Raw genomic sequence first — 22,016 nt, 5'->3', positions numbered from 1 at the left:
CAAGTCCACTTGAACCACAGATTCGCATCCAGTATCCTCAACAATGAGCCTTGCCTTACATATATATGGTACCATAACTTATAGCGAATAATGGTACAAAGCCACCATGGTTACCAAGATATTTAAAAATAGAGTTTTTTGGGAATTCCCTGGCGGTCCAGTGGTTAGGACTCCGCACTTCCACTGCAGGGGGCACGGGTTCGATCCCTGGTCAGGGAACTAAGATCCCGCGAGCAGCGTGGCACAGCCAAAAAAATAAATGAATTTTTAAAAATAAAAATAGAGTTCTTTACCTTTAGCCCATCTTTTTAAAACTTCTATATTTGTGTATGTTTTATGATATATGTAATAATGCAGTATATTAATACAAAGTAAACATACATCATGTAAAAGATACATGGATATATATTTGATATTTATACATTTATATTGATATATTTTTATATTACTAGTGATCTATTTAAAGATATTTGGCTTATTGCTCAAAAATATTTTACTGAAGTAGGGCAGGATCAAAAAAAAAAAAGTTGGCAGCCTCCGGTTTGAAAAATCAGGCCTTCTTGTATTTTAATCATGTCATTAGACCTTGAGAAGCCTCAAATGTTGGGTTTAGCAAGAATATACAATTTTTTTTTCATCGAAGAGAGGGAATTTAGTGGAAAAAAGAGGGCTGGGCCTGGAATCAGGAGGGGTCAAAAATCAGAGCAAGCAAGGCATGTCAAGTGGGCTGATTTCATTTTCCTGCCATGATCTTCTCTTCTCAAAGCTCTTGTTCCACAATCACACAGAAAGCCATGTGTGTCTACTCTGCAAGCACAGGCCAAGCTTGCATGATGGCGGTGAGGCCGACACAGCACCTAGAAGGCTAGAGTGTCCACCCCTGAGACTCTGAGCCCCTCCTGTCCCTCTGCAGAGGTGAAAGAAACCCAGGAAAGGAGGCTGCCTTCCCTGTCCCTGGAAAAAACAGACAGCCTGCACCAAAGCAGGGCACACTGCCACCGCAGAAACAGATCTTAGCAGGCCCAGCTTTGGTTGTGCCTATATCTCGTCCACATTCCCTTCGTTTAGGGGATTTTCCAAATATTTCACTCCTCCTTGAATGCACATTTCCTAGACCCCATGGGGCTCCTGAGTGAGAACTCTTTCGTCGCCTCCTGAAAAAGTGGATTTACTGGAGAAGTGGGTCCCCTTCTGGGTTCACTTACAGCATCTGTGACAGTGAGAACTGGGACAGAAGACGCAAGTCACAGCACTGACTCTGAAGCACCCTGGTGAAAGGCATTTCCTAAGAGCAGGTCCTTCTTCAAGCTGCATGCACTTCCCTCTGGGCCAGGACAGGGTTGGGTGCTGTGTGATAAGACATCAAGTCCAGGTGAAATCACATTGAAATGTGGGACCCTAAGCACATCCCTTCTCACCTCTAAGTCTCACATTTCTCATGAAATATGGTCCCTTCCCTCTTCCCCTGCAGCCTCGGAAGGATTTCTCCTCTTGACATAGTGGAAGAAATCCTGATGAATGGAAAAAAAAGAGTAGACTAGAGGTTCTCTCTAATATAGAAGGACACTTCTTTCTCTTACACATCCATCTTCTTATTTGAGGAGAGTAATGTGTGGAGTGCATTCTCAGTTCAGGGTTGTTTTAGTACTTCTGAACTTTAGAAAAGTACAAAAGCAGGATCACAGAAATCGTGATCCCTACTCTTACAGAATTAGCCAGAGAGAGAGAGAAGAGAGCAAAGAATGCCAGTTTTGTCCTCAGGCCGGGCTGCTTGGCACCAGCCAGCCCTGGTAGGTGGAGCCTTGGATCTGAGTCCGATGCCCAGGCCTCCACTTCATTTAACTGCCTTCCCGCTGGCTGTGCGACATGGATGAGACCCTCAATTCTCAGCAGCCAAGTTTCTCGTCTATGAAAACATGCCCATAACATTGTTCCTATTTTCTGGCTAATGCGCTTGTCCTTTTCCCCTGCAGGTTATTCTCCATCCCACCCCCAACAGCCCCAAACAGTCAGAGTGGCACAAAATGACAGTCTCCAAAAACTGCCCCGATCAAGACCTCAAAATCAAACTTGCTGTCCGAATGGATAAGCCTCAAAACATGAAGCATTCTGGGTAAGTGTTCCTTCTCCGAGTGGTAATTTTGGACCCACCCCATTCATTTCTTAAAATATTTAAAAATAAGAATAAAGTTGATCTTCAGAGAACGACATGGAAGAAAAGCCAAAGAAATATGAGAGATTATTAAAATACATGACTTTGATATTTACTGTATAAGCTTCCTCAATTCTTATGATTACTGTATTTGCATTTGCTAGACCATCAGGATAGGGTCATTGCCTCATCCTTTTCTAATAGAATTTCCAGTACACTTCAAAACCTTCCTAGATTCATGCTGGGTGATTCTGGTCTAAGAGGTTTTACTGGCTTCACATACCTCCTTAAAGGCATCCAGATCTTTCAGATTCTCTGAATCATGCACTTACACCTTTATTAACAACCATATCCAGGAGGTGTAAGCAAGTTGCTGTAGGCGACCTTCAAACAATCAACTCACGTTGAATCAGTTTTAGTGTTTAGCATAACATTTAAATTAACCAGAGAGTAGAAATTTTATGATTGTCTTCAGTTTCTTAAGGTTTGAGAGGAAAGACCAATTAAGTAATCTCAAGTAGGATAAAAAGAATAGGTAAAATGTAGTTTTATTTTGCAGATCAAACCAATGGTTTGTATAGGAAATGTTTATTGGCAAGTGGGTATATGCTGAACCCCATTGCCTATTAAACTAAATTGGTTGGACACCACTATCTCAGAAAATGTGACCACTTAGAAAGGAGCTGGGCCATTTACCTCTGACTAGGGGAATGTTTAACCAGTGGAAGGGAATGGGTTGTTTTCCAAGGATTCTGCAGGTACCATTTGCCAATCAGCTATCATTCTGCTTATGTGTTTGTGAAAGGACTTAACGTAATAAAACTGACATGAAAATTGAAGCTTGGTTATGTGCTAGAGATGTGGGGAATTCAAACACCCAATACCAGGGGCTGGTGACTGATTGAGACAGATTTAAACAGAAGCCCGTGAGAGGTTCAGGAGGGTGTGGTCGGGATAGGAGGTGTACATCCCAGCAGCTGAGCACACCACAGCAGCATGCAGTCAGAGTAAGGAGCAGCGCCCTGGCCTTGGTGCCTCAGAGTTCTAGGGAACAAAGAAGGCTCAAGGTTCGAGTGAAAGATAGATACTTACTAGGGAGGGTATTGGAGGGGGTCGGGCATGGGGAACTCCAAAGGAAGCAAAGGTCTCCCACCAACTAGAGACTGGCTGCTGAACCTGGGCTCTGGCTAGGATTTGGAGAATTTCCATGGCATTGTCTTTTTTTTTTTTTTTTTAACATCTTTATTAGAGGATAATTGCTTTACAATGTTGTGTTAGTTGCTGCTGTATAACAAAGTGAATCAGCTGTACGTATACCTATATCCCCATATCCCCTCCCTCTTGTGTCTCCCTCCCACCCTCCCTATCCCACCCCTCTAGGTGGTCACAAAGCACCGAGCTGATCTCCCTGTGCTATGTAGCTGCTTCCCACTAGCTATCTATTTTACATTTGGTAGTGTATATATGTCCATGCTACTCTCTCACTTCGTCCCAGCTTACCCTTCCCCCTTCCCGTGTCCTCAAGTCCATTCTCTACGTCTGCTTCTTTATTCCTGTCCTGCCCCTAGGCTCATCAGAACATGGCATTGTCTTGAGGCCAAAGTATTCCTAGAGTTTTAGGTGGGATTTTGGCAAAGGTCTTCTGCCTGTGGCTGTGAGAAAGCTGTAGGAGAATGAGCCAGGCCCCTGCTATACACTCTGTCCTTTTTCAGCTGTCCACGATGAAGGGCTAGCTTTGCCTCATTTCAATTACCATCTCATGAAAATGATTGTGACATGTTTCTAAGGTCAGCTTTTCCTCCTTCTTATCATATTACTGGCATATATTCCCAAAATGTTAAATGGAATTTCTCCCTAATATCCCTTCCTCTGCAATAAAAACATCCTAGTTTCAAGACAAAGGATTTGAGAATTCTGTTAGGCTCCTGTAGCACCCAGGAATGGCGTTTGTGTCTTAAGCAAAGCATTGGCTCGTAAATACTCGGTAAATATTTGCTAAAGGAATGAGAGCATGAGTGAGCAGGATGGAGGGAAAGAGGGCGAAGTGAAGAGGGTAGAGCAGACGAAAAAGAGAAACAAATATGAATGAATATATCTGTCCTTAAACCTACTTTTTAAAGAAACTTCCTTAAAAAGATCAGTAGCTCAACCCACTTTCTAGGCCCCTTTGAAGCTCTGGGCTAGGAGTTTTACAAACACTCTCTCGTTTAATCCCTACGACAAGCACTTGACGTAGGTATTACTTTCCTTATTGGACAAATTCCCATTTCCCACATTCTCTTCATTTCTCTAACCAATCTGGATTAAGAAATTTTTCTCTTGATTCATTTGTAAAATTACTAACATATTTCAGACCATCTTGACCCTACGGATGATAGAAGAAATCTGTAACTCACTTCTGAGAAGCTCCACAGTGATTTCATTTTACTAGGCTGCCATCTAAAAATTACCCCTGCCAGGAAATATACCAGGAGGGCCTAGGGCAGCTCTGAAAGGTGGACAGTGGGTGCCTTAAAAACACTGTCAGACCCACTGTGGCCTAAATCAGGGCTGGACAACCTTAGCTACCCAAGGGATGATTCAAGGAAAATAAAAATGTTGTGAACTACATTTTTTTTCCATTTAAACTTAAAATAGGTTTATGAAGCCCTATTATATGGGGAAGGAGGATAGAAATATCAGAACAGTGTCACAGCTTACAGAATGAGAGAGAGAAAGGAATTTTTAAGAATCAACTCTGAGGTTATAAATTGTGTCTACTTCGATGTTTATTAAAACCTAAAGGAAACCTCAGAATTACTGTGTATTACTCCTTGTTGCTGGACTGTGGTTCCTGGAATGAGCCACTGAGCCATTCAGAATAACTTTATTGAATAGAAAAATGTCAGTGAGAAAATCAACACTGGCTTTTGGCCTTAAGACATGAGTATTGGGGATATCTGAGAATGAGCAGCACCTCGGTGGCTTTCTAATTTTTCATCTTTTATATCCATATGGTGTTTTCAAGTTCAGGAAGTGCATTCACATGCATTATCTCATTTTATCCCTGAAACAGCCTCCCAAGGATTAGTTATTATTATCCCTCCATCTTAATAAATGGCCTCTCCCTTCACCCAGTTGCTCAGGCCAACATCCTCAGCGTCATCTGACACTTTTCTCTCTCTCTCACCCTTCATCTCATCCATCATCAAGTTCTTGTCACTCCACCTTCAAGGTAAATCTAGAGTTCAGCCTCTCATCACCACCTCCACACCATCATTCGAATCCAGGCCTCCCTCATTCTCCCTCTCACCTGTTGCACTTGTCAACAGTCCCCCCGCTGCTGTCCTTGCCCCCTACAGGCTCTTTCCCACCCTGAAGCCAGAGTAATTTTTTTTTAAACACAAGTCAGATCCTGCCACTTGAATGCTGGAAAATCTCCAGTGAGTCCCCATCTCATTCAAAATAAAAGTCAGTGTTGTCTCTGTGGCAACAAGGCCCTATCTAATAAGGACACCTCTACTATCTGACCTTGATCACGGCTCTAGCCTCCCTGGCCTCCTTGCTCTTCCCTGAAGACTTCGTGTGTACCCCCACTGCAGGGCCCTTGTCCCCACTGTTTCCTCTGCCTTGGATGCCCCTTCTCCCCCACCCAGATGGCCACATGGCTCCGCTTGATTTCTGTGTGTCTCTGTACCTTATCAGAATGCCTTTCCTGGCCCATCTGTGTCCTCTGTCTGTCTCTTACTCTGCTTTGTTTTCACCAGAGCACTTACAGTCATCTCACATACCAGCTATTTCTTCATTTATTATTTTGTTGTCTGTCTTCCCCACTGGACTTTGAGTTCCTTGTCAGCAGGGGCATCTGCCTTCTTTGTTCGAAGAAGCTAGTACAGGGCCTGACATGTAGTAAAAGGCCAATAAATTAGTTGTTGCATAAATGAATGTGAATGAATGAATCTCTACGAATAAGGAAACTGAGGATTAGAGTGGTGAACACACTTGCCCAAGTCAGAGTAGGCATCAGAGCCAGGTCTAGAATTGTGTTATTTCTTTCCATGTGAAATGAAAGAAATCAACGTAACTGAGGACCTGAAACATGAATAAAATACAGAGCTTCCCATGGCTCCACTTGGAATTCATTCAGTGAACCGCAGCTTATAAGTCTTAGCCATGCTTTTTTTTTTTTTTTTGGCTGAATATTTTTAATTTAATAAAAGCTATAAAACTTACATCCAAAAAGTTCAACAAACCCATGTTTAAGAAACATGAAAAAAATTACAGCAAGCTACAGTGTAAGTATAAAGCTAATAACCAGTGATAAAGAGAAAATCATAAAAGCAGCCAGAGAACAAAGAAATGTTACACACAAAAGAATAAAACAGTTCTTGTTAGAAACATTGCAAGTGAGAAGACAGAGGAGCAACACCTTTAATGTACTCAAGTCTATAAACGCAATGAAAACATCTTTCAAAATGAATGACAAAATAGTTACCCACGCTTCTTAAAATCCCCTTTCCTCTTCCACCTTCTTAGCTGTGCCACTGCTCTAGACTTCTTGTTTTCAAAACCATCACACTCCTCTCCCTTCCCCATAAGTCCCCAAGACACCACTCATATTGACACAGACTCTCAAACAGAACTACCTAGACTGACCTAATTCAATATATTTAGGACTCCACTTTATTTCCCGTTGGCTTATTTTCTATAATTAGATCAATTAAATCAAGTTAGTTGATAGTGTTGTTTAAATCTTCTAAATCCTTACTGATTTTCTGCAAATTATTGAGATAGAGGTATTGAAATCTGACTATAATTGTGGATTTGTTTGTTTCTACTTAAGAGTTCTATCCATCTTTGCATCATATATTTTGAAGCTCCGTTATTAGATGCATAAGCATTTAAGATTACTGTGTCTTCTTGATGAATTGACCCTTTTATCATTATAAAATGATTTTCTTTATCCCTGGTAATATTCTTGGTCCTGAAATTTATTTTGTGTGACAGTAATAAATATAACCACTCCAGATTTTTTTAAAACCAGTGTTGGCATCATAATTCCTTTCCCATCCTTTTATTTTTTGCCTCTTTGTGTCTTTAGATTTAAAGTACATTTCTTGCAGGGAGCATAGAGTTAGGTCTACTGAGCACTTACTAGGGGCCAGTTACTGTGCTAACAACTTGATATGCATCATCTCCATCTGTCCTCACAACAACCAAATGAAGTAGATCCTATGCTATCCCCATTTTACAGCTGATTAAACTGAGGCATGGGGCAGCTAAGCCTAAGGACCTAAGGACCCAGAATTCCCACCTAGGTATTTCCACCTTGAGTTTGAGATGTAACCCCTCAGCTAAACTTTGGCTCACTGTACTAGAATGTTGATTATCTATTCATAAATCCAGATTTCCAAATATCTGGATGGCCTGAAGAGGTAGTTGAGGGTCACTAATGCCCACACAGGTAGATCTGTCTATGGAATGAAGAGCTGGAGGGGGAAGCCACCTGTATGTCTACAATGACAGAATTCCATCTGCTCCAGGTACTTTTCATTCTGCTTAATGAGGGTGTTTCAACCTAAGAAAATATAGAGCCAGAGCTGACTAGACAGAAACTGTACATTGTAGCCCTCAGTTTTTCTTGGTTTTGACATCTGGTATGTGCCAAATTAGCAATAAATTCTGAGGAAGCCTCAGAGGGAAAGCCCTTCTTTCATGCAAACCAAATGATACTTTCCAAAGGAGGATTGTTCATTTTCCTCTTATCCCACTCAGCTTTCCCATTCAGAAGCCTTCAACCACAAGTCCTCTCTGTTTGATTGGAATAGCCATTCATGTTCTTAGTTCAATAAAGAAACCAAAGTTTGTCATCTATAAGAGGAAGAATAGCATGCTGAAGAGGGCCCTCTGGAACCAGAGTGTTCTGGGTGTAAATTCTGGCTATGTCATTCACCAGCTTGGCACCCTGGAGAAATTACTTGACCTTTCTGAACTTCAGTTTCCTCAGCTGTAAAATAGGAGTGATAACATAATGACATACCGAGTAATAATTGCTTACTTTGTGCCAGATATCGTTCTAAGCACTTAATGTTTCATTAACTTCTTTAATCCTCACAGCAACACTTGAAGTAGGTACCATTATTACTGTCCCCATTGCACAGATGAGAAAACTGAGGTAGAGATAAGTTTAGTAACTTGCCCAAGGTCATACAGGAACGTAAGCAACATAAGCTTAAGCAACGTAAGCTCCAGATTCAAGCTCTTAACCCTTCCAGGTGGGTATAATAAATTCACATAAAGTACCTGGCACAGCACAGAAGACTAGTAAGACTTCACGAGCAGTAGCTAGTATTTTTATTATGAAGGAAAAAATTAATGATACCATATGAATTACATTCTGTGGGTTCAAGTGAACTCCTTTTCCTACTTCTGTTCTCATCAGTTAAAACTATAAACACTTTAGAGGTCGTAGCTGTGTTTGTTGTTTTGAATCTCTTTATGTGGATTCAAGTTAACAAGTAAGAAAAATTGGTAGTAGCGGCCAGAAAAGCATGAGAGTTACAACCTTACTAGGCATTACTAAAAATAGAAAAATTTTCCTCCTTTGTCTTTATTTATCTTTTAATTCATCTATTTCCTGATGTACATATGTCCAAGGAGATTTCTTGTCACATATTTAGCTATTAATAACTACTCGTAACGATATGCTTACCTCTATACTCAAAGATGTTTTATAATAAGGATGATATTTATTGTGCATCTACTTCCTGCCATGCCTCGTGCTTATACTTCACAAGCATCATCTCATTTAATCTCCACAACCACCCTGCAAGAGAGGGACCATTCCTGGCCCTGTTTTCCAGAGCACCGAGTGGTGAAGCATCTTGTCCAACATCTCAGATTAACCACTAGAACTGGAACACTATACTCTTAATCGGTACAGACCAATAACCCTGTCTCTCCTTAGACCTGGCTGAGGGTTCCTGTTATGTCCATTTCTGCCATGGATACATTTATATATTATTTCAAGAAGGTTAAGAGCACCGTCCAGGGCAGCTAGGTAATCCACATAAACAGAGCTGACCACGTTGGCCTCGGGGCTGATGCACTTACCAGCCGTCCAGCCACTTCCACGGCCTCAGCCTCAGTCCAGCCGCCATCCTCTCTCTGTGGTCTGCACCACTGTAACCATCTCACTGGTGTCCCTGCCTCCTCTCTTGCCTTTTCCATCTACAGTGCATTAACCACTCAGCAGCCACTGGGATAATCTTAAATAGAAACATAATTGTGTCACTCCCCTGCTTAAAACCCTTCCATAGTTTCCCATCCTTATTTAGATTGAGTGTATTCCTGATCTAATTTGCCCATTAAAAGCTCACTCTGTCTGCCGTGTAATGAAAAGAGTTAGAGTGAAAGCAGGGAGACCCGAGAGGAGCCTCTTGCTGTGGTCTGGGTAGACATGATGGTAGCTTGAATGGGGAGTAGCAGTGGAGGTAGAAATAGATGGGATATATTTTGGGAGAAAAAAAAAAACAAACTCAGAGAACTTGGCAGTGGAGTGCATGTCTCTATGCAATGTTTGCAACTCTCATCAGAAAGTTTGATAAAGATGGCTCTAGTTTCCCAAGGCATTCAGAACTAACTGAAATATAGCAAATGTATACTGACCACCTACCATACATCAAATGCTGTGCTAGGAATTTAGAAAGGAAAATTTAGGAAAAGAGAACAAGTTTCCTTCCTTCAAGGAACTCACAATCCAATAGAAACAATACATATGAAAATAAATAAATTATAGCAGTGTGATCATTGTAACTACCAGCAGAATTATCTGCAGGGCCCAGGAGGTGATGACATCACGGTAAGGGTTCAAACTTAGGAAGAATATGAATTCTAACATAAGGAGCAGGGAGAAGGCATTCCAGGCACCATAACATGTGCAAAGTTATGGGGGTGTGCAACTTTAGGGTGTGGTGAGGAATTACAGATAATATAAGGCACAGAAGCTAAATTTAGAGAGTGACGCATAGCTGGCAAACGAAGTCATTTTTAGGCCAGGTCAAGATGCTCCATTTTGTTTCTATAGGCTAAGGTTTCCCTGGGTCTGTTCTTACCACTGATGGTACACAAAATTGTTTAGTGGTATACAGACAAGCGTATATTAGTTAAACAGTTACTTATGTATTTTAATGTGAGTTATATAATATAAAATTAGTATAGCAAAGCTACAGTGTAAAGTTTCCTTTCAAAATAAATTTATTCACGTTAGATAAGTCAATTTAAAGAAAAAAGGCAAGTAAATCATACAGTAGATGGACCAATCTGAGATAAATCATGGAAGTGCAAGATGAGTGATCAAAGTTGCGGGCTCCCCTCGTGTCAGCGGGGGAGACTCACTGAAGGAGTTTCAGCAGGGAAATTCATACATGCAGATGGTAGGATCCGTCCCACAGCCAGGAGGAGGATGAAACTCATTCTGGTGAAACCGATTAAGAGTTTCGTCTGTGGTTTACCGTGGCCATAAAATGTGTGCTGGGACTGAAAGAGTGGAGGTGTGAGCAAAGTAAGGAACTTTGCAGGAGGTAAAAATCAAGTGCACTTGGTAATTGAAGAATCAGCATGAGGAAGCAAAAGGACCCGCAAGACTCAGGTTCCTGGCATGAAGGTCTGAGTACTTCGGCCACCAGCCACTCCTACGAGCCCCTGAAATTTGTCAAACAGTGTACATTTTAATTAGGTGCATTCTTCATTGTGTTCCAAAGTGGAAGTTCTGTCTGATTCCAAGTGAAGTGGGGATTTGGAAGTTGTCCAGTTGGTTTTTGATAGCACATAAAGCCAGTTTTGGAACTCGAGGATTTGATTGTGTTTGAGTATGACCAGATCTCTCTTCACTTGGTCCAATAGAGCTTGAAAACCACCAGCCTCTCTTCCTTGATCAGTACCAGTTCGATGTGTATCAGTCCATCAGGCCAATGGGGTAATTCATGAATGAATTAGTAACACTGATCATAAAATCTCCAGACAGCTTTGAAGTGTGCCTTTGTTGTTCTCAACCCTCCTTTAACTAAATTTTTTCTGCATAAAGATTAATTTCCATCAACAGAAGAGCAATTCGGGGAGGGGAACGTGTGTAGGAAGGACTTTCTATGCCGACTTGAAACTTCGTTTCTGTAACGTAACTACATTTGCCGGAATCACAGCAAAAGCAAACAAGGTTTGCTTTGTTTACTAAAGGTTTTCCTGAAAGGGACTTGAGAAGAGGTGAAAGAGTTGGAGTTGTGAGATTTAGCACTCTTTTTTTTCTCTCCTGTGCAACAGCTTTCAGGAGTTTCCCTACCTATAAGACGTTTAGCACGTAAACAAATTAAGGTACAATGTAACATTTTCCGCAGTGTTTCCTGGAATCAGTCAAGGTTCTAAGTCAAGTCTGATGATGGGCCACAATTCCTCCAATCAGCCAAAATAAACCCTGCTTGCTGCTCTTCCTTATCGTCAACCACACAGCTCCAGAGTCTGCTGTCTGTTCCTGAGCCCTGTGAATCTCCTTGTTTGTGAGCACCCAGCTTCATGGTGAAGCGAACTGAACAGTTCACTAGCTCAAGCATTAATGCATCTGTGGTCTTTCTGCTTTCCTTCAGATATTTATGGGCCATCGGTAAGAATGTCTGGAAGAGATGGAAGAAAAGATTTTTTGTCTTAGTGCAGGTAACTCTTCAACTCTAATATCAGTCTTAAGAGCCATTATTTTTAAAGATTCGATAGGATTAATTAATGTTTTTGATATAATTTACCTTAAGTGCACAAAGCTCAAGTGTTTAACTCAGTGAATTTCTATATATTATATATGCATGCAACCACCGTTCAGAGGGATACAGAACATTTCCAGTACCCAGAGCACTCCCTTCTGCTCTTTTTCCTTTTTACATCACTTTCAGGTTCTAAAAAGTAATGCATGTTCATTATTTTTTAATTCTAACAATACAGAAATATATATGAAATGTGGGAGCAGTAAACTCCCACCCCTGCCCGCGATGCAGGAACCCAGGGAGGGAGCAAGTGTGTGCCTGATTAGGGCAATAGGGACACTAACATTATTTTAGAAGAATCTGCTGTTTCTAAAAGCACTAAGGTAGTCATTATGAGAAAAGCCAGAATTTAGTTGGACTTTTTCCATCATTTTCATTGTTTAATAAGTTTGATTTTGAATCCCCTGTGGAAGAACATTCCAGTCTTCTTGATGTCTGAGGCTTCCAGACCCCCTATAATTATGTTTAACCATCTGAATATATCTTTCCACATAGGCTTTTTTTAAATAATCAAACTCTTCATGTTGTTCATCAACTTGCTTTTTTGTTTTTGAACACAGTCATTGTAGACATTGTTTCATGAATGCACATATAGCTCAGATTCTAATACCTGTGGAATTTTCCTTTTTGAGGTACTTTGGGCTTCCCCAGCTGGGACTGTTATTAACCACGCAGCAGGGTACATCTCTGTGTATAAAGATGCAGGTGTAGATATAGATATTGATGTTAATAATACATCAGTAATATATAAATAATATTATTGCCCTCTTCAGTGTATCTTTAAGAAAAAAAGATTCCAGAAATAGTAATGCATGTCCTTGAAAATCTCCACGCCCCCCCCTTTTTTTGGTTTGTTTGCTTTTTGCATCAGGATTTTTCAGTTTAGAAAGGAATTTGTCATTGCCTTTTTTTAATTTGCAAGCTCCACCAGAGCATGTGAGCTATAATTCAATTCGCCAAAAGTTAATTTATTCTGTACTCTGAAAGATGTCACAAAGTGAGTCAACTTGTAATTTAGTGACTAAAGGTGTTTACTGGGTTATTGTGTTGGCTATGAGCATTGACTAGTATTTTGAGCACTACCGATTCTGAAATCTCACAATAAAAGCAGCTACCTCTTAGTCTAAATGGCCTTGAAAGTTCCACCAACCCTGAGCTTCTAAGGCTAGACCTTCTATGGATCTACTCAAGCGTCTACTGTGTCTCTGAGGCAAACAGCATCTGTCTGGCTAGAAGCAAGAGGTAATCTTTGCTTTCATGATCACTATGGGGTGCAACAAAACCTTAAAATAAATTAACCAAAGGAAAACTTTGGAATTATTCCCAACCATCCAAATAAGCCACAGCTAAGTGATGGAAGACATTTCATCCTGAGATATATTTCCTCAGAATATCAGCTAACCAACATTTATTGAGTACCTATTTTGTGAAGGGTACATTGATAGGTCATAGAGAAGAACTGGGAGACCTGGTCTCTCACTTCCAGAAGAGTATCTCTTACAGTTCTTTATAGGCAAATAGCAGAAACCAACTCAAGGTAAGTAAGGTTTAAAAAAAAGTGTATTGGAAGGCTCTTGTGGTAGTTCATAGGATTGGTGATAAAAACTAGTACCCAGAGTAGTTCCAGAAATCCAGGTGGTGGGAACCATGGCCAGTGTCATTGACATGGCTGTAAGACAAAATCAGCTCTGACCGTTTTCTGTCTTTGTGTCTCCACTTGAGGACCAAATCTGAGAGAGGGAATTGGATTGGTCCAGCTTGTGTCACACCAGCTTTTCAGAGGGGCAGACCACGGTGCTTTGATTCACAGTGCCACTGAGCTGTCTCCAGTGCAAAATCAGCATGCCATTACCAGAAAAAGAAATGGATGCTGAGCAGGCAAAAACAGCTGATATCTACCCTAAAGAGAGCATGTAAGTGAAGAGACAAGACACATAAAAAAAAATACCTAGGAATAAACCGACCTAAGGGGACAAAAGACCTGTATGCAGAAAACTACAAGACACTGATGAAAGAAATTAAAGAGGATACAAACAGATGGAGACATATGCCACGTTCCTGGATTGGAAGAATCAGCATTGTGAAAATGACTATACTACCCAAAGCAATCTACAGATTCAGTGCAATCCCTATCAAACCAGCATTGGCATTTTTCACAGAACTAGAACAAAAAATTTCACAATTTGTATGGAAACAAAAAGGACCCCGAATAGCCAAAGCAAGCTTGAGAAAGAAAAATGGAGCTGGAGGAATCAGGCTCCCGGACTTCACACTATACTACAAAGCTACAGTAATCAAGACAGTATGGTACTGGCACAAAAACAGAAATAGAGATCAATGAAACAGGATAGAAAGCCCAGAGATAAACCCACGCACATATGGTCACCTTATTTTTGATAAAGGAGGCAAGAATATACAATGGAGAAAGGACAGCCTCTTCAATAAGTGGTGCTGGGAAAACTGGACAGCTACATGTAAAAGAATGAAATTAGAACACTCCCTAACACCATACACAAAAATAAACTCAAAATGGATTAAAGACCTAAATGTAAGGCCAGACACTATCAAACTCTTAGAGGAAAACATAGGCAGAACACTCTATGACATAAATCACAGCAAGATCCTTTTTGACCCACCTCCTAGAGAAATGGAAATAAAAACAAAAATAAACAAATGGGACCTAATGAAACTTAAAAGCTTTTGCACAGCAAAGGAAACCATAAACAAGACGAAAAGACAACCCTCAGAATGGGAGAAAATATTTGCAAATGAAGCAACTGACAAGGGATTAATCTCCACAATTTACAAGCAGCTCATGCAGCTCAATATCAAAAAACAAACAACCCAATCCAAAAATGGGCAGAAGACCTAGACATTTCTCCAAAGAAGATATACAGATTGCCAACAAACACATGAAAGGATGCTCAACATCACTAATCATTAGGGAAATGCAAATCAAAACTACAATGAGGTATCACCTCACACCAGTCAGAATGGCCATCATCAAAAAACCTACAAACAATAAATGCTGGAGAGGGTGTGGAGAAAAGGGAACCCTCTTGCACTGTTGCTGGGAACGTAAATTGGTACAGCCACTATGGAGAACAGTACGGAGGTTCCTTAAAAAACTAAAAATAGAACTACCATACGACCCAGCAATCCCACTACTGGGCATATACCCTGAGAAAACCATAATTCAAAAAGACACATGCACCCCAATGTTCATTGCAGCTCTATTTACAATAGCCAGGACATGGAAACAACCTAAATGTCCACTGACAGATGAATGGATACAGAAGATGTGGCACATATATACAATGGAATATTACTCAGCCATTAAAAAAATGAAATTGAGTTATTTGTAGTGAGGTGGATGGACCTAGAGTCTGTCATACAGAGTGAAGTAAAGAAATGAAATTGAGTTATTTGTATTGAGGTGGATGGACCTAGAGTCTGTCATACAGAGTGAAGTAAGCCAGAAAGAGAAAAAGAAATACTGTATGCTAACACATATATATGGAATCTAAAAAAATAATAATAATAATAATGGTTATGAAGAACCTAGGGGCAGGATGAGAATAAAGACACAGACCTACTAGACAATGGACTTGAGGACACGGGGAGGGGGAAGGGTAAGCTGGGACAAAGTGAGAAAGAGGCATGGACATATATACACTACCAAATGTAAAATCGATAGCTAGTGGGAAGCAGCCGCACAGCACAGGGAGATCAGCTCGGTGCTTTGTGACCACCTAGAAGGGTGGGATAGGGAGGGTGGGAGGGAGGGAGATGCAAGAGGGAAGAGATATGTATATGTATAGCTGATTGACTTTGTTATAAAGCAGAAACTAACACACCATTGTAAAGCAATTATACTCCAATAAAGATGTTAAAAAGGAAAAAAAAAAGATTTAAGATGAAGATTTCAGACGCTGGAATAAAAAAAAAAAAAAAAGATACATCAAAAGAGGCAGCGCTGGATTATGGGTGATTCTCCCCTTTGCATGCTTCTCACCTGGCAGAGCAGCGTCCCTTAGAATCACTTGTGGTCTGGCATCCCTCAGTAGACCATGTGCTGTTTCAGGGTCAGTTCTGTTTCCAATTCATCTAGCTGTGCTTCCCTCTTTACCCCACCACACACGCACACACACACACACACACACACACACACGTGCACACACACAAACACACACACACACACACACGCACATGCACATCCTCCAGCTCAGTGTCTGGCATGGCCATTCAGGAAGCGTTTAGTGGAAGAAAGAAGGAAAAGGAAGAGAGAGAAAAAGAGCCCAGGCAATGCTTCAAGTGGTTCTGAGAAAGGAAAGATTGTGTGACCTAGAGAGTGGCTGGTGACACCTTCCAACAGGAAGTGGGGTAAGTGGCCTTGTCGTGTAATATGGAGTCTCTCCTCCCACTGAGGTAGCCAGTTACTGGACACAAGACTTTTCTCTGACAATCTTTGAAATGATGAAGTACTTAGGAGATGTCACTGACCTCTTACTTTGGGAGAGATTTTAGGGGAGAAAAAAACTCTTCAGAAAAAAAAAGAGGAATTGTGCTGAGAATATTAGTGAAGCCATGTCTATACAATATATACTGAACCCAAAAGAAGAGAATGATTGTTCTAGGCCGTGTGACTGGAACACAGACGTTTTAGGGCCTTCACGCTGAGCCTTCTACCAAGAGAAGATAAGAAGCACTCAGTATCTACAAAGCAAGCTATGCGCTCACTTCTGAAAATCAGAAAAGGGCATCCAAAGCCTGTATAAAGCTCGGCATTTTTCCTGCAAGGATTTCATGAGAGGTTTCGTGTACATGTGATTCTCACTAACTTTAAAGAGCCCTTGAGGTACACTGGGGACATGCATCCCCCAAATTAAACCTTCTGTTTCAGCCTAAATCCAAAGTCTCCATTAACACCTTCTGTGGCCTGCAGAGGTGATATGACAGCCCCACCATCACAAAGGTAATGGGGGAGCCAGGAGGAAAACTCAGGTCTTCTGTTTCCATTTTTGTCCTGTTCACTACAACAATGTCTACAAGCAATTTTGGTGGCCTACCTAGAAAATACTGCATCACTTTTAGATGCTTCTCAGTTTTTCATCTCTGCTGTTTAAGTGATCACACTTACAGGCACTCTATCAAAATGATAAAGAACAACTTAAGCCCTTTGAAACAACCCCAATGCCAACAGAGTTGCAGGAGAGAAGTTCAAGGCCCTCAGTCCTGGCCCAATTCAGGGAAAGCAAAAATATCCCAAGTTGCTTGAAGAGAAAGATGGCAGCTCAAGCAGTGACCACAGGCGCCCAGCAGCTGCATGCAGTGTTGAATCCAGTCTTAAGTACAAATGATTTTCGGTTTCTTTTAGCCACCACACCCTTCCACTGAAACGCAAAATGCAAAAGTGAAAACAGGAGAACCAGGCTGGTCAAATGTGGGGAAGGGTGAGGGAGCTGGGGAAGAAAGCAGATTCTCCCCATCCTGCCCCCAACCCCCCAGCAGCCTCAGAGGTATCTCTGTGGGACAGTATGAAACCACCACAAAGGAGGCACATCTACCCAAGTGACTTACTGAATGTGCCTTTCCATTCAGACGCTGGGTCTCATGGAGTGTTTTTTATAGAGAGCTGGTAACACAGAATTTCCAACATGATTATGAATTCCATTAGATTTAATACAAGGAAAATTGTTTGAAAAGCCTAAGGAGAGCACATCCAACACCAGTCTCCTCAAAGTTCATCTCCCCTCCCACCCCGGCTGTCTGTCTGTCTGTCTGTCTGTCTGTCTCTCTCTCTCTCTCTCTCTCACACACACACACACACACACACACACACACACACAGAGTCTACATTTCTGTCTATAATGCAAAACTATTAAATTCTCTCTTAGGGAGATTTCCTTTTAGAGCTACTACCTTGGGGAACCAAAGATAGGTTATAAATGGGCTTCCTACTAACCAGGGACAAAGGCCACCCTTAGAGGGGTGTTGAGCCAAAGCAGCAATTCCCATTTTTAAGGATCGAGACTAAAATGATGATGGATGTGGCTGGAGTCTGCCCTACCAGCTCTGAAGGGAATGAAGCAGTTGCAGGGTGTTTCTATGCCAGAGACTTCAGTGTTCCTACACAGTGTTCTCCAAGTGTGGCCCTGACTGCCTGTACTGGGTGTTTTTTAAAATGCAGAGGGACTTCCCTGGCGGTCCAGTGGTTAAGACTCCGTGCTCCCAACGCAGGGGGCACGGGTTTGATCCCTCGTCGGGGAGCTAAGATCCCACATGCCGTAGGGTGCAGCCTAAAAATAACTAACTAAATAAATAGAATGCAGATCCTAAGGACCATCCAGAAGTGTCTGATGCACAGAAAACTCTGAGATGGAGCTCAGGAATCTGTATGCTTCACAAGCAGCCCAGGAGATACTGATGCAGGGGGTCCAGTGACCACCTTTGGAGAAACACTGCCTCGGAGGTCATTGTCCCTTTTAAACTGAAGTCTCCCATTCCTTTTCGACCACACTCTCTCAGAGTTTATGTTCTCCAAGGAACTGAGCATCAGAGTAGCTAAACAGATGATTATGTGCAAATGGCATGACAAAGCCTCTCAGCTGTGTTCCTTGAAATCCCAGTATATGCCCTGTGAACATGGCTGCAGACCCTAACACAAGGATTAAGGAGAAATGGGTCCCCAGCACCCTGAGTCAAGACGTTGCCGGGTAAACTCATTCTAAACCCCAGGGGCCGTGGTAAGGAGCAAATATGTTGATTACCGTTGTTAGGAACGGCGACCAAACCAATGTTAATGATGAAGGTGCCAATTCCACGAGCTCCACCCTGAGCTCCCCACCTTGGGTGTGGGAGGGGAGGAGTGGAAGAAGCCAACTCATCATCCAGACCAGGTTAGAAAGCCTCACCTCTATCATCTTTTTATTCTAAAATATTTTTCCTCTATGCCCCAAAGATTTCTGTACTGTGCTAAGGACAAGTCTTATCCCTATTTCGCATTGGAGGAAACTGAGACTGAGGATGGTTAAATGACTTGCCCAAGGTCAATGGCTCATAGGCAGCCTGTGTGAAACCTAACATAGGTCTTCTGATTCCAGGTGTCTTCCAGGACACCAAGCACTGAGATGGCACTGTGCTCAAGGAGGTTTATACAATGTCCTAGATACAGTGTCCTAGAACTCACACGCCTTGCATCAGTTAGAGACAATGTGGTCCCCAAATCATAACCTGTTTCGGATTCCCTAGAGATAATGCACCCAAATTCTGACCGTTCCAGTTTTCAAAAAAATCTAAATCTGAATGAGATAAAATATTGTCTGATAATATAAAACACCCTATAATACAACAGTTGTCACCCAGAAAAAATATTAACTATGAAAGTGAATTGTAAGACATATAATGAATGATTTATAGGTGAATGATTTATAACTGAATGAATGTTCATTCTTCCCACTCAACTTCACAATTGCCCTAAAGGGCATTTGCATTTATATTCTGTTTGTAAATGACAACAATCAACCCGAATTAGCTTAAGTTTTAGAAGAGGAAGAATTATATTGGTTAGTTAATTAAATTACTAATTAACTAAAGAGTTTGCTGGCATGGCTAGGTCCAGAGCTTAAACAAAGTCATCAAGACTCAGTCTCTCTCTCTGTACCATCTGTTGACTGTGCTTTCCTCTAAGCCGACTTCCCCCCCCTCAGGCACGCTCTCTCCATGCAGCAGACTCTGGAAGGTCAGGGCTTAAAACAGTTTAGCAGCTCCCAGACCCTTGCTATTCCCTCACACTTCAAGCTCTCTAGAAAATCTGAGGCTCCCTCCAACCTTGCAATAATTAGAAATATTCAAAAACAAATAATTTCTTCCCTACTCCTTTTTTTCCTAAAATAAGTTGCCAAATTCCAGATTAAAATGGTCCTAATAAACCAATTCGAGTTTTTCTGAGCCCCAAGTTTGTCTGGAACAACTTCAACAGTATCACCAGAAGGGGGCAGCAACATACAGTGCTCCAAGAAGCAAGGACCTGAAATAGAAAAAGGAAAAGTCAGAAAGCCCCAAGCATGTAGTAATAGTAAATGCCTGAATCTTGAAATAACAGCCTTCTGTTGTGATATTTCTCTGATCTCAAGTAAGTGTCTGCAACCATCTATTTGGCTAATCATCATATTAACGAACTATATCATCTCCATGTTGCCAGAGAGGTAAAAAATCATTGCAGAACTGTTCCAGCAATATCTGTGTTCACTATCATGACAGGGGATGTGGGGTATAGGTTGTCCGTGGGATCAGTAGTGGATTGGAGTAACAGATGTAAATTTGGGAGGGAGAAAACCTCTTTATTGGATGGTACATACTCATTTTTCTAGAACCAATCAGACTCAATTAGTGAATGCCCGTTACATGGTAGATTTTGCTCATGGCAAGGTGAATATAACCAAGGTATATGACTCCCTAGGCATGCCGTCAAAGGATTTATAATCTAGTAAGCAAATACACCTACTCAGCTACTTTGTATTAGGACGTTAGTGCCAAATGCATGGAAACTGCCTACGTAAATGCATAAATTGAGTATTTGCTAGGTGAGTGTCACACACGGTGTGAAAAGCCCTTCACTGCTCGATTAATCCTCCAGCCACAATAAGACACAGGTAAAATACAGATGAAGACTCTGAGTTATATATAGGACAGCTTCTGAGAGCTGGGATGGGGCCCCAGGCCTCTGTGACCCCATCCAAAGCCTGCACTCTTAAATCCTCCTTTTTAGAAGAGGATGTTATTCGTTGTTCTGCTTATTACAAAGCATAATACATGTCCACTTCTGAACATACGCTTAGTGGCTTTATGTTTCCCTTGAAGCCCATCAAGACCTTGCAATATAAGGAACAGATTCTGCAAACTATATGCGTGATCAAGAAACCCACGTCGGGCAGAAAGTTTTCATCAGGAACCAACAGAGGGCAGCAATAGATAAATCAACCAGTAAAACATTCTCCCGTGGACTCCCTTTATCTTGCCGCTGGGACCTTCAGGCTGAGGACTGTGGGAGATGTGTGCAGGCTTTGAGAGCGCCAATTTCTTACCATTAAAAAAAAAAAAAAATCAGACCCATGGAGAAGGAGATAAAAAATGTCCCCCGCCGGGATCAAAGTTCACTTAGTAAATGTCTGTTTTAATAAAGGGAACTAAGAGATGAGGGCTGTGGCACTCCTTCACTAAGACATTTGACATCCGTGGATGGTAAATATGCCCCTGAGCTTTTAGCCCGAAGCCTGAAGGAGGCTTGCTCTCCCCCGGGCTCCTTGCAGACAAGCCAGATGTAGAAATGCTAAGTATCTGCGCTGGGTCTGGATGCACCGAGGAGACAGGGACCTGAAGGCTGGCCTGCAGCTGCAGAGCCCGCGCCCAGCACTGACGTGGGCGGATGCCTGTGTGGGTCGTGAGGGCCACACCAGTGACAACAGCCGTGCCGTCCGGGGCTGAGGATGGCTCTCCCGTGACTGGCACCTAGAGATCAAGCATTCATTGCTTGTGACAGCATGTCACTCCTGCGCTTGTCTGAGATGAAGGGAAGACTTTTCAAAGTGACCAAAAGCGCTCCTTCAGTGGGATGGGGGAGGGAGGGATGAGACATGCGACTCAGTGCTGAGAATTGGCCTGCAAAAAGTAAAATACTAAAAGAAAGGGAGGGCATAAATAAATAAAAGTCTAGTCCCCAGTTTCTGACCGAAAGGCCTGTGTCAAGTCTGAGAGCTTGACAATCTCAGCCAGGGCCAGGGCCATATCAGAGCCAGGGCCATAGTCATATTAGGTAAAAGCTAAAAAATTGCTGCTATGAAGCCAGTTTTGACCTACCCAAATGTCAATTTCATGTAGCTTAGCTCAATTAAAATAGCAGCAATAATGATAATAGCTAACTTGTCAAGCACTTCCTAAGCATCAGGGAAAGATTCTAAATGCATTCTACTTATGAACTCATTCAATCCGCACAATAAGCCAGTGAGAAGGGTAGGTTCGCAGATTATATCCATCTACAGATGAGGTAACAGGACCAGAGAAGTCTTTTAACTTGCTCC

General features: G+C 41.8%; 1 protein-coding gene across 8 annotated transcripts in view; it reads left to right on the top strand.

Annotated features, from left to right (window-relative positions):
* The window catches only part of CADPS (calcium dependent secretion activator), a 474,621-nt gene that overhangs the window by 284,953 nt on the left and 167,652 nt on the right, over nucleotides 1-22,016 (top strand). For all 8 annotated transcript variants that reach the window (XM_059937688.1, XM_059937691.1, XM_059937689.1 and 5 more), the window contains 2 exons: nucleotides 1,974-2,113; nucleotides 11,770-11,836. In XM_059937688.1, the coding sequence (XP_059793671.1) occupies nucleotides 1,974-2,113; nucleotides 11,770-11,836 (207 nt within the window). The remainder of the gene's footprint in view (nucleotides 1-1,973; nucleotides 2,114-11,769; nucleotides 11,837-22,016) is intronic.

Source organism: Balaenoptera ricei, chromosome 11 (genome assembly GCF_028023285.1).
Source record: "Balaenoptera ricei isolate mBalRic1 chromosome 11, mBalRic1.hap2, whole genome shotgun sequence".
Taxonomy (NCBI): Eukaryota; Metazoa; Chordata; class Mammalia; order Artiodactyla; family Balaenopteridae; genus Balaenoptera; species Balaenoptera ricei.
This window is presented reverse-complemented; position numbering and strand designations above follow the sequence as displayed.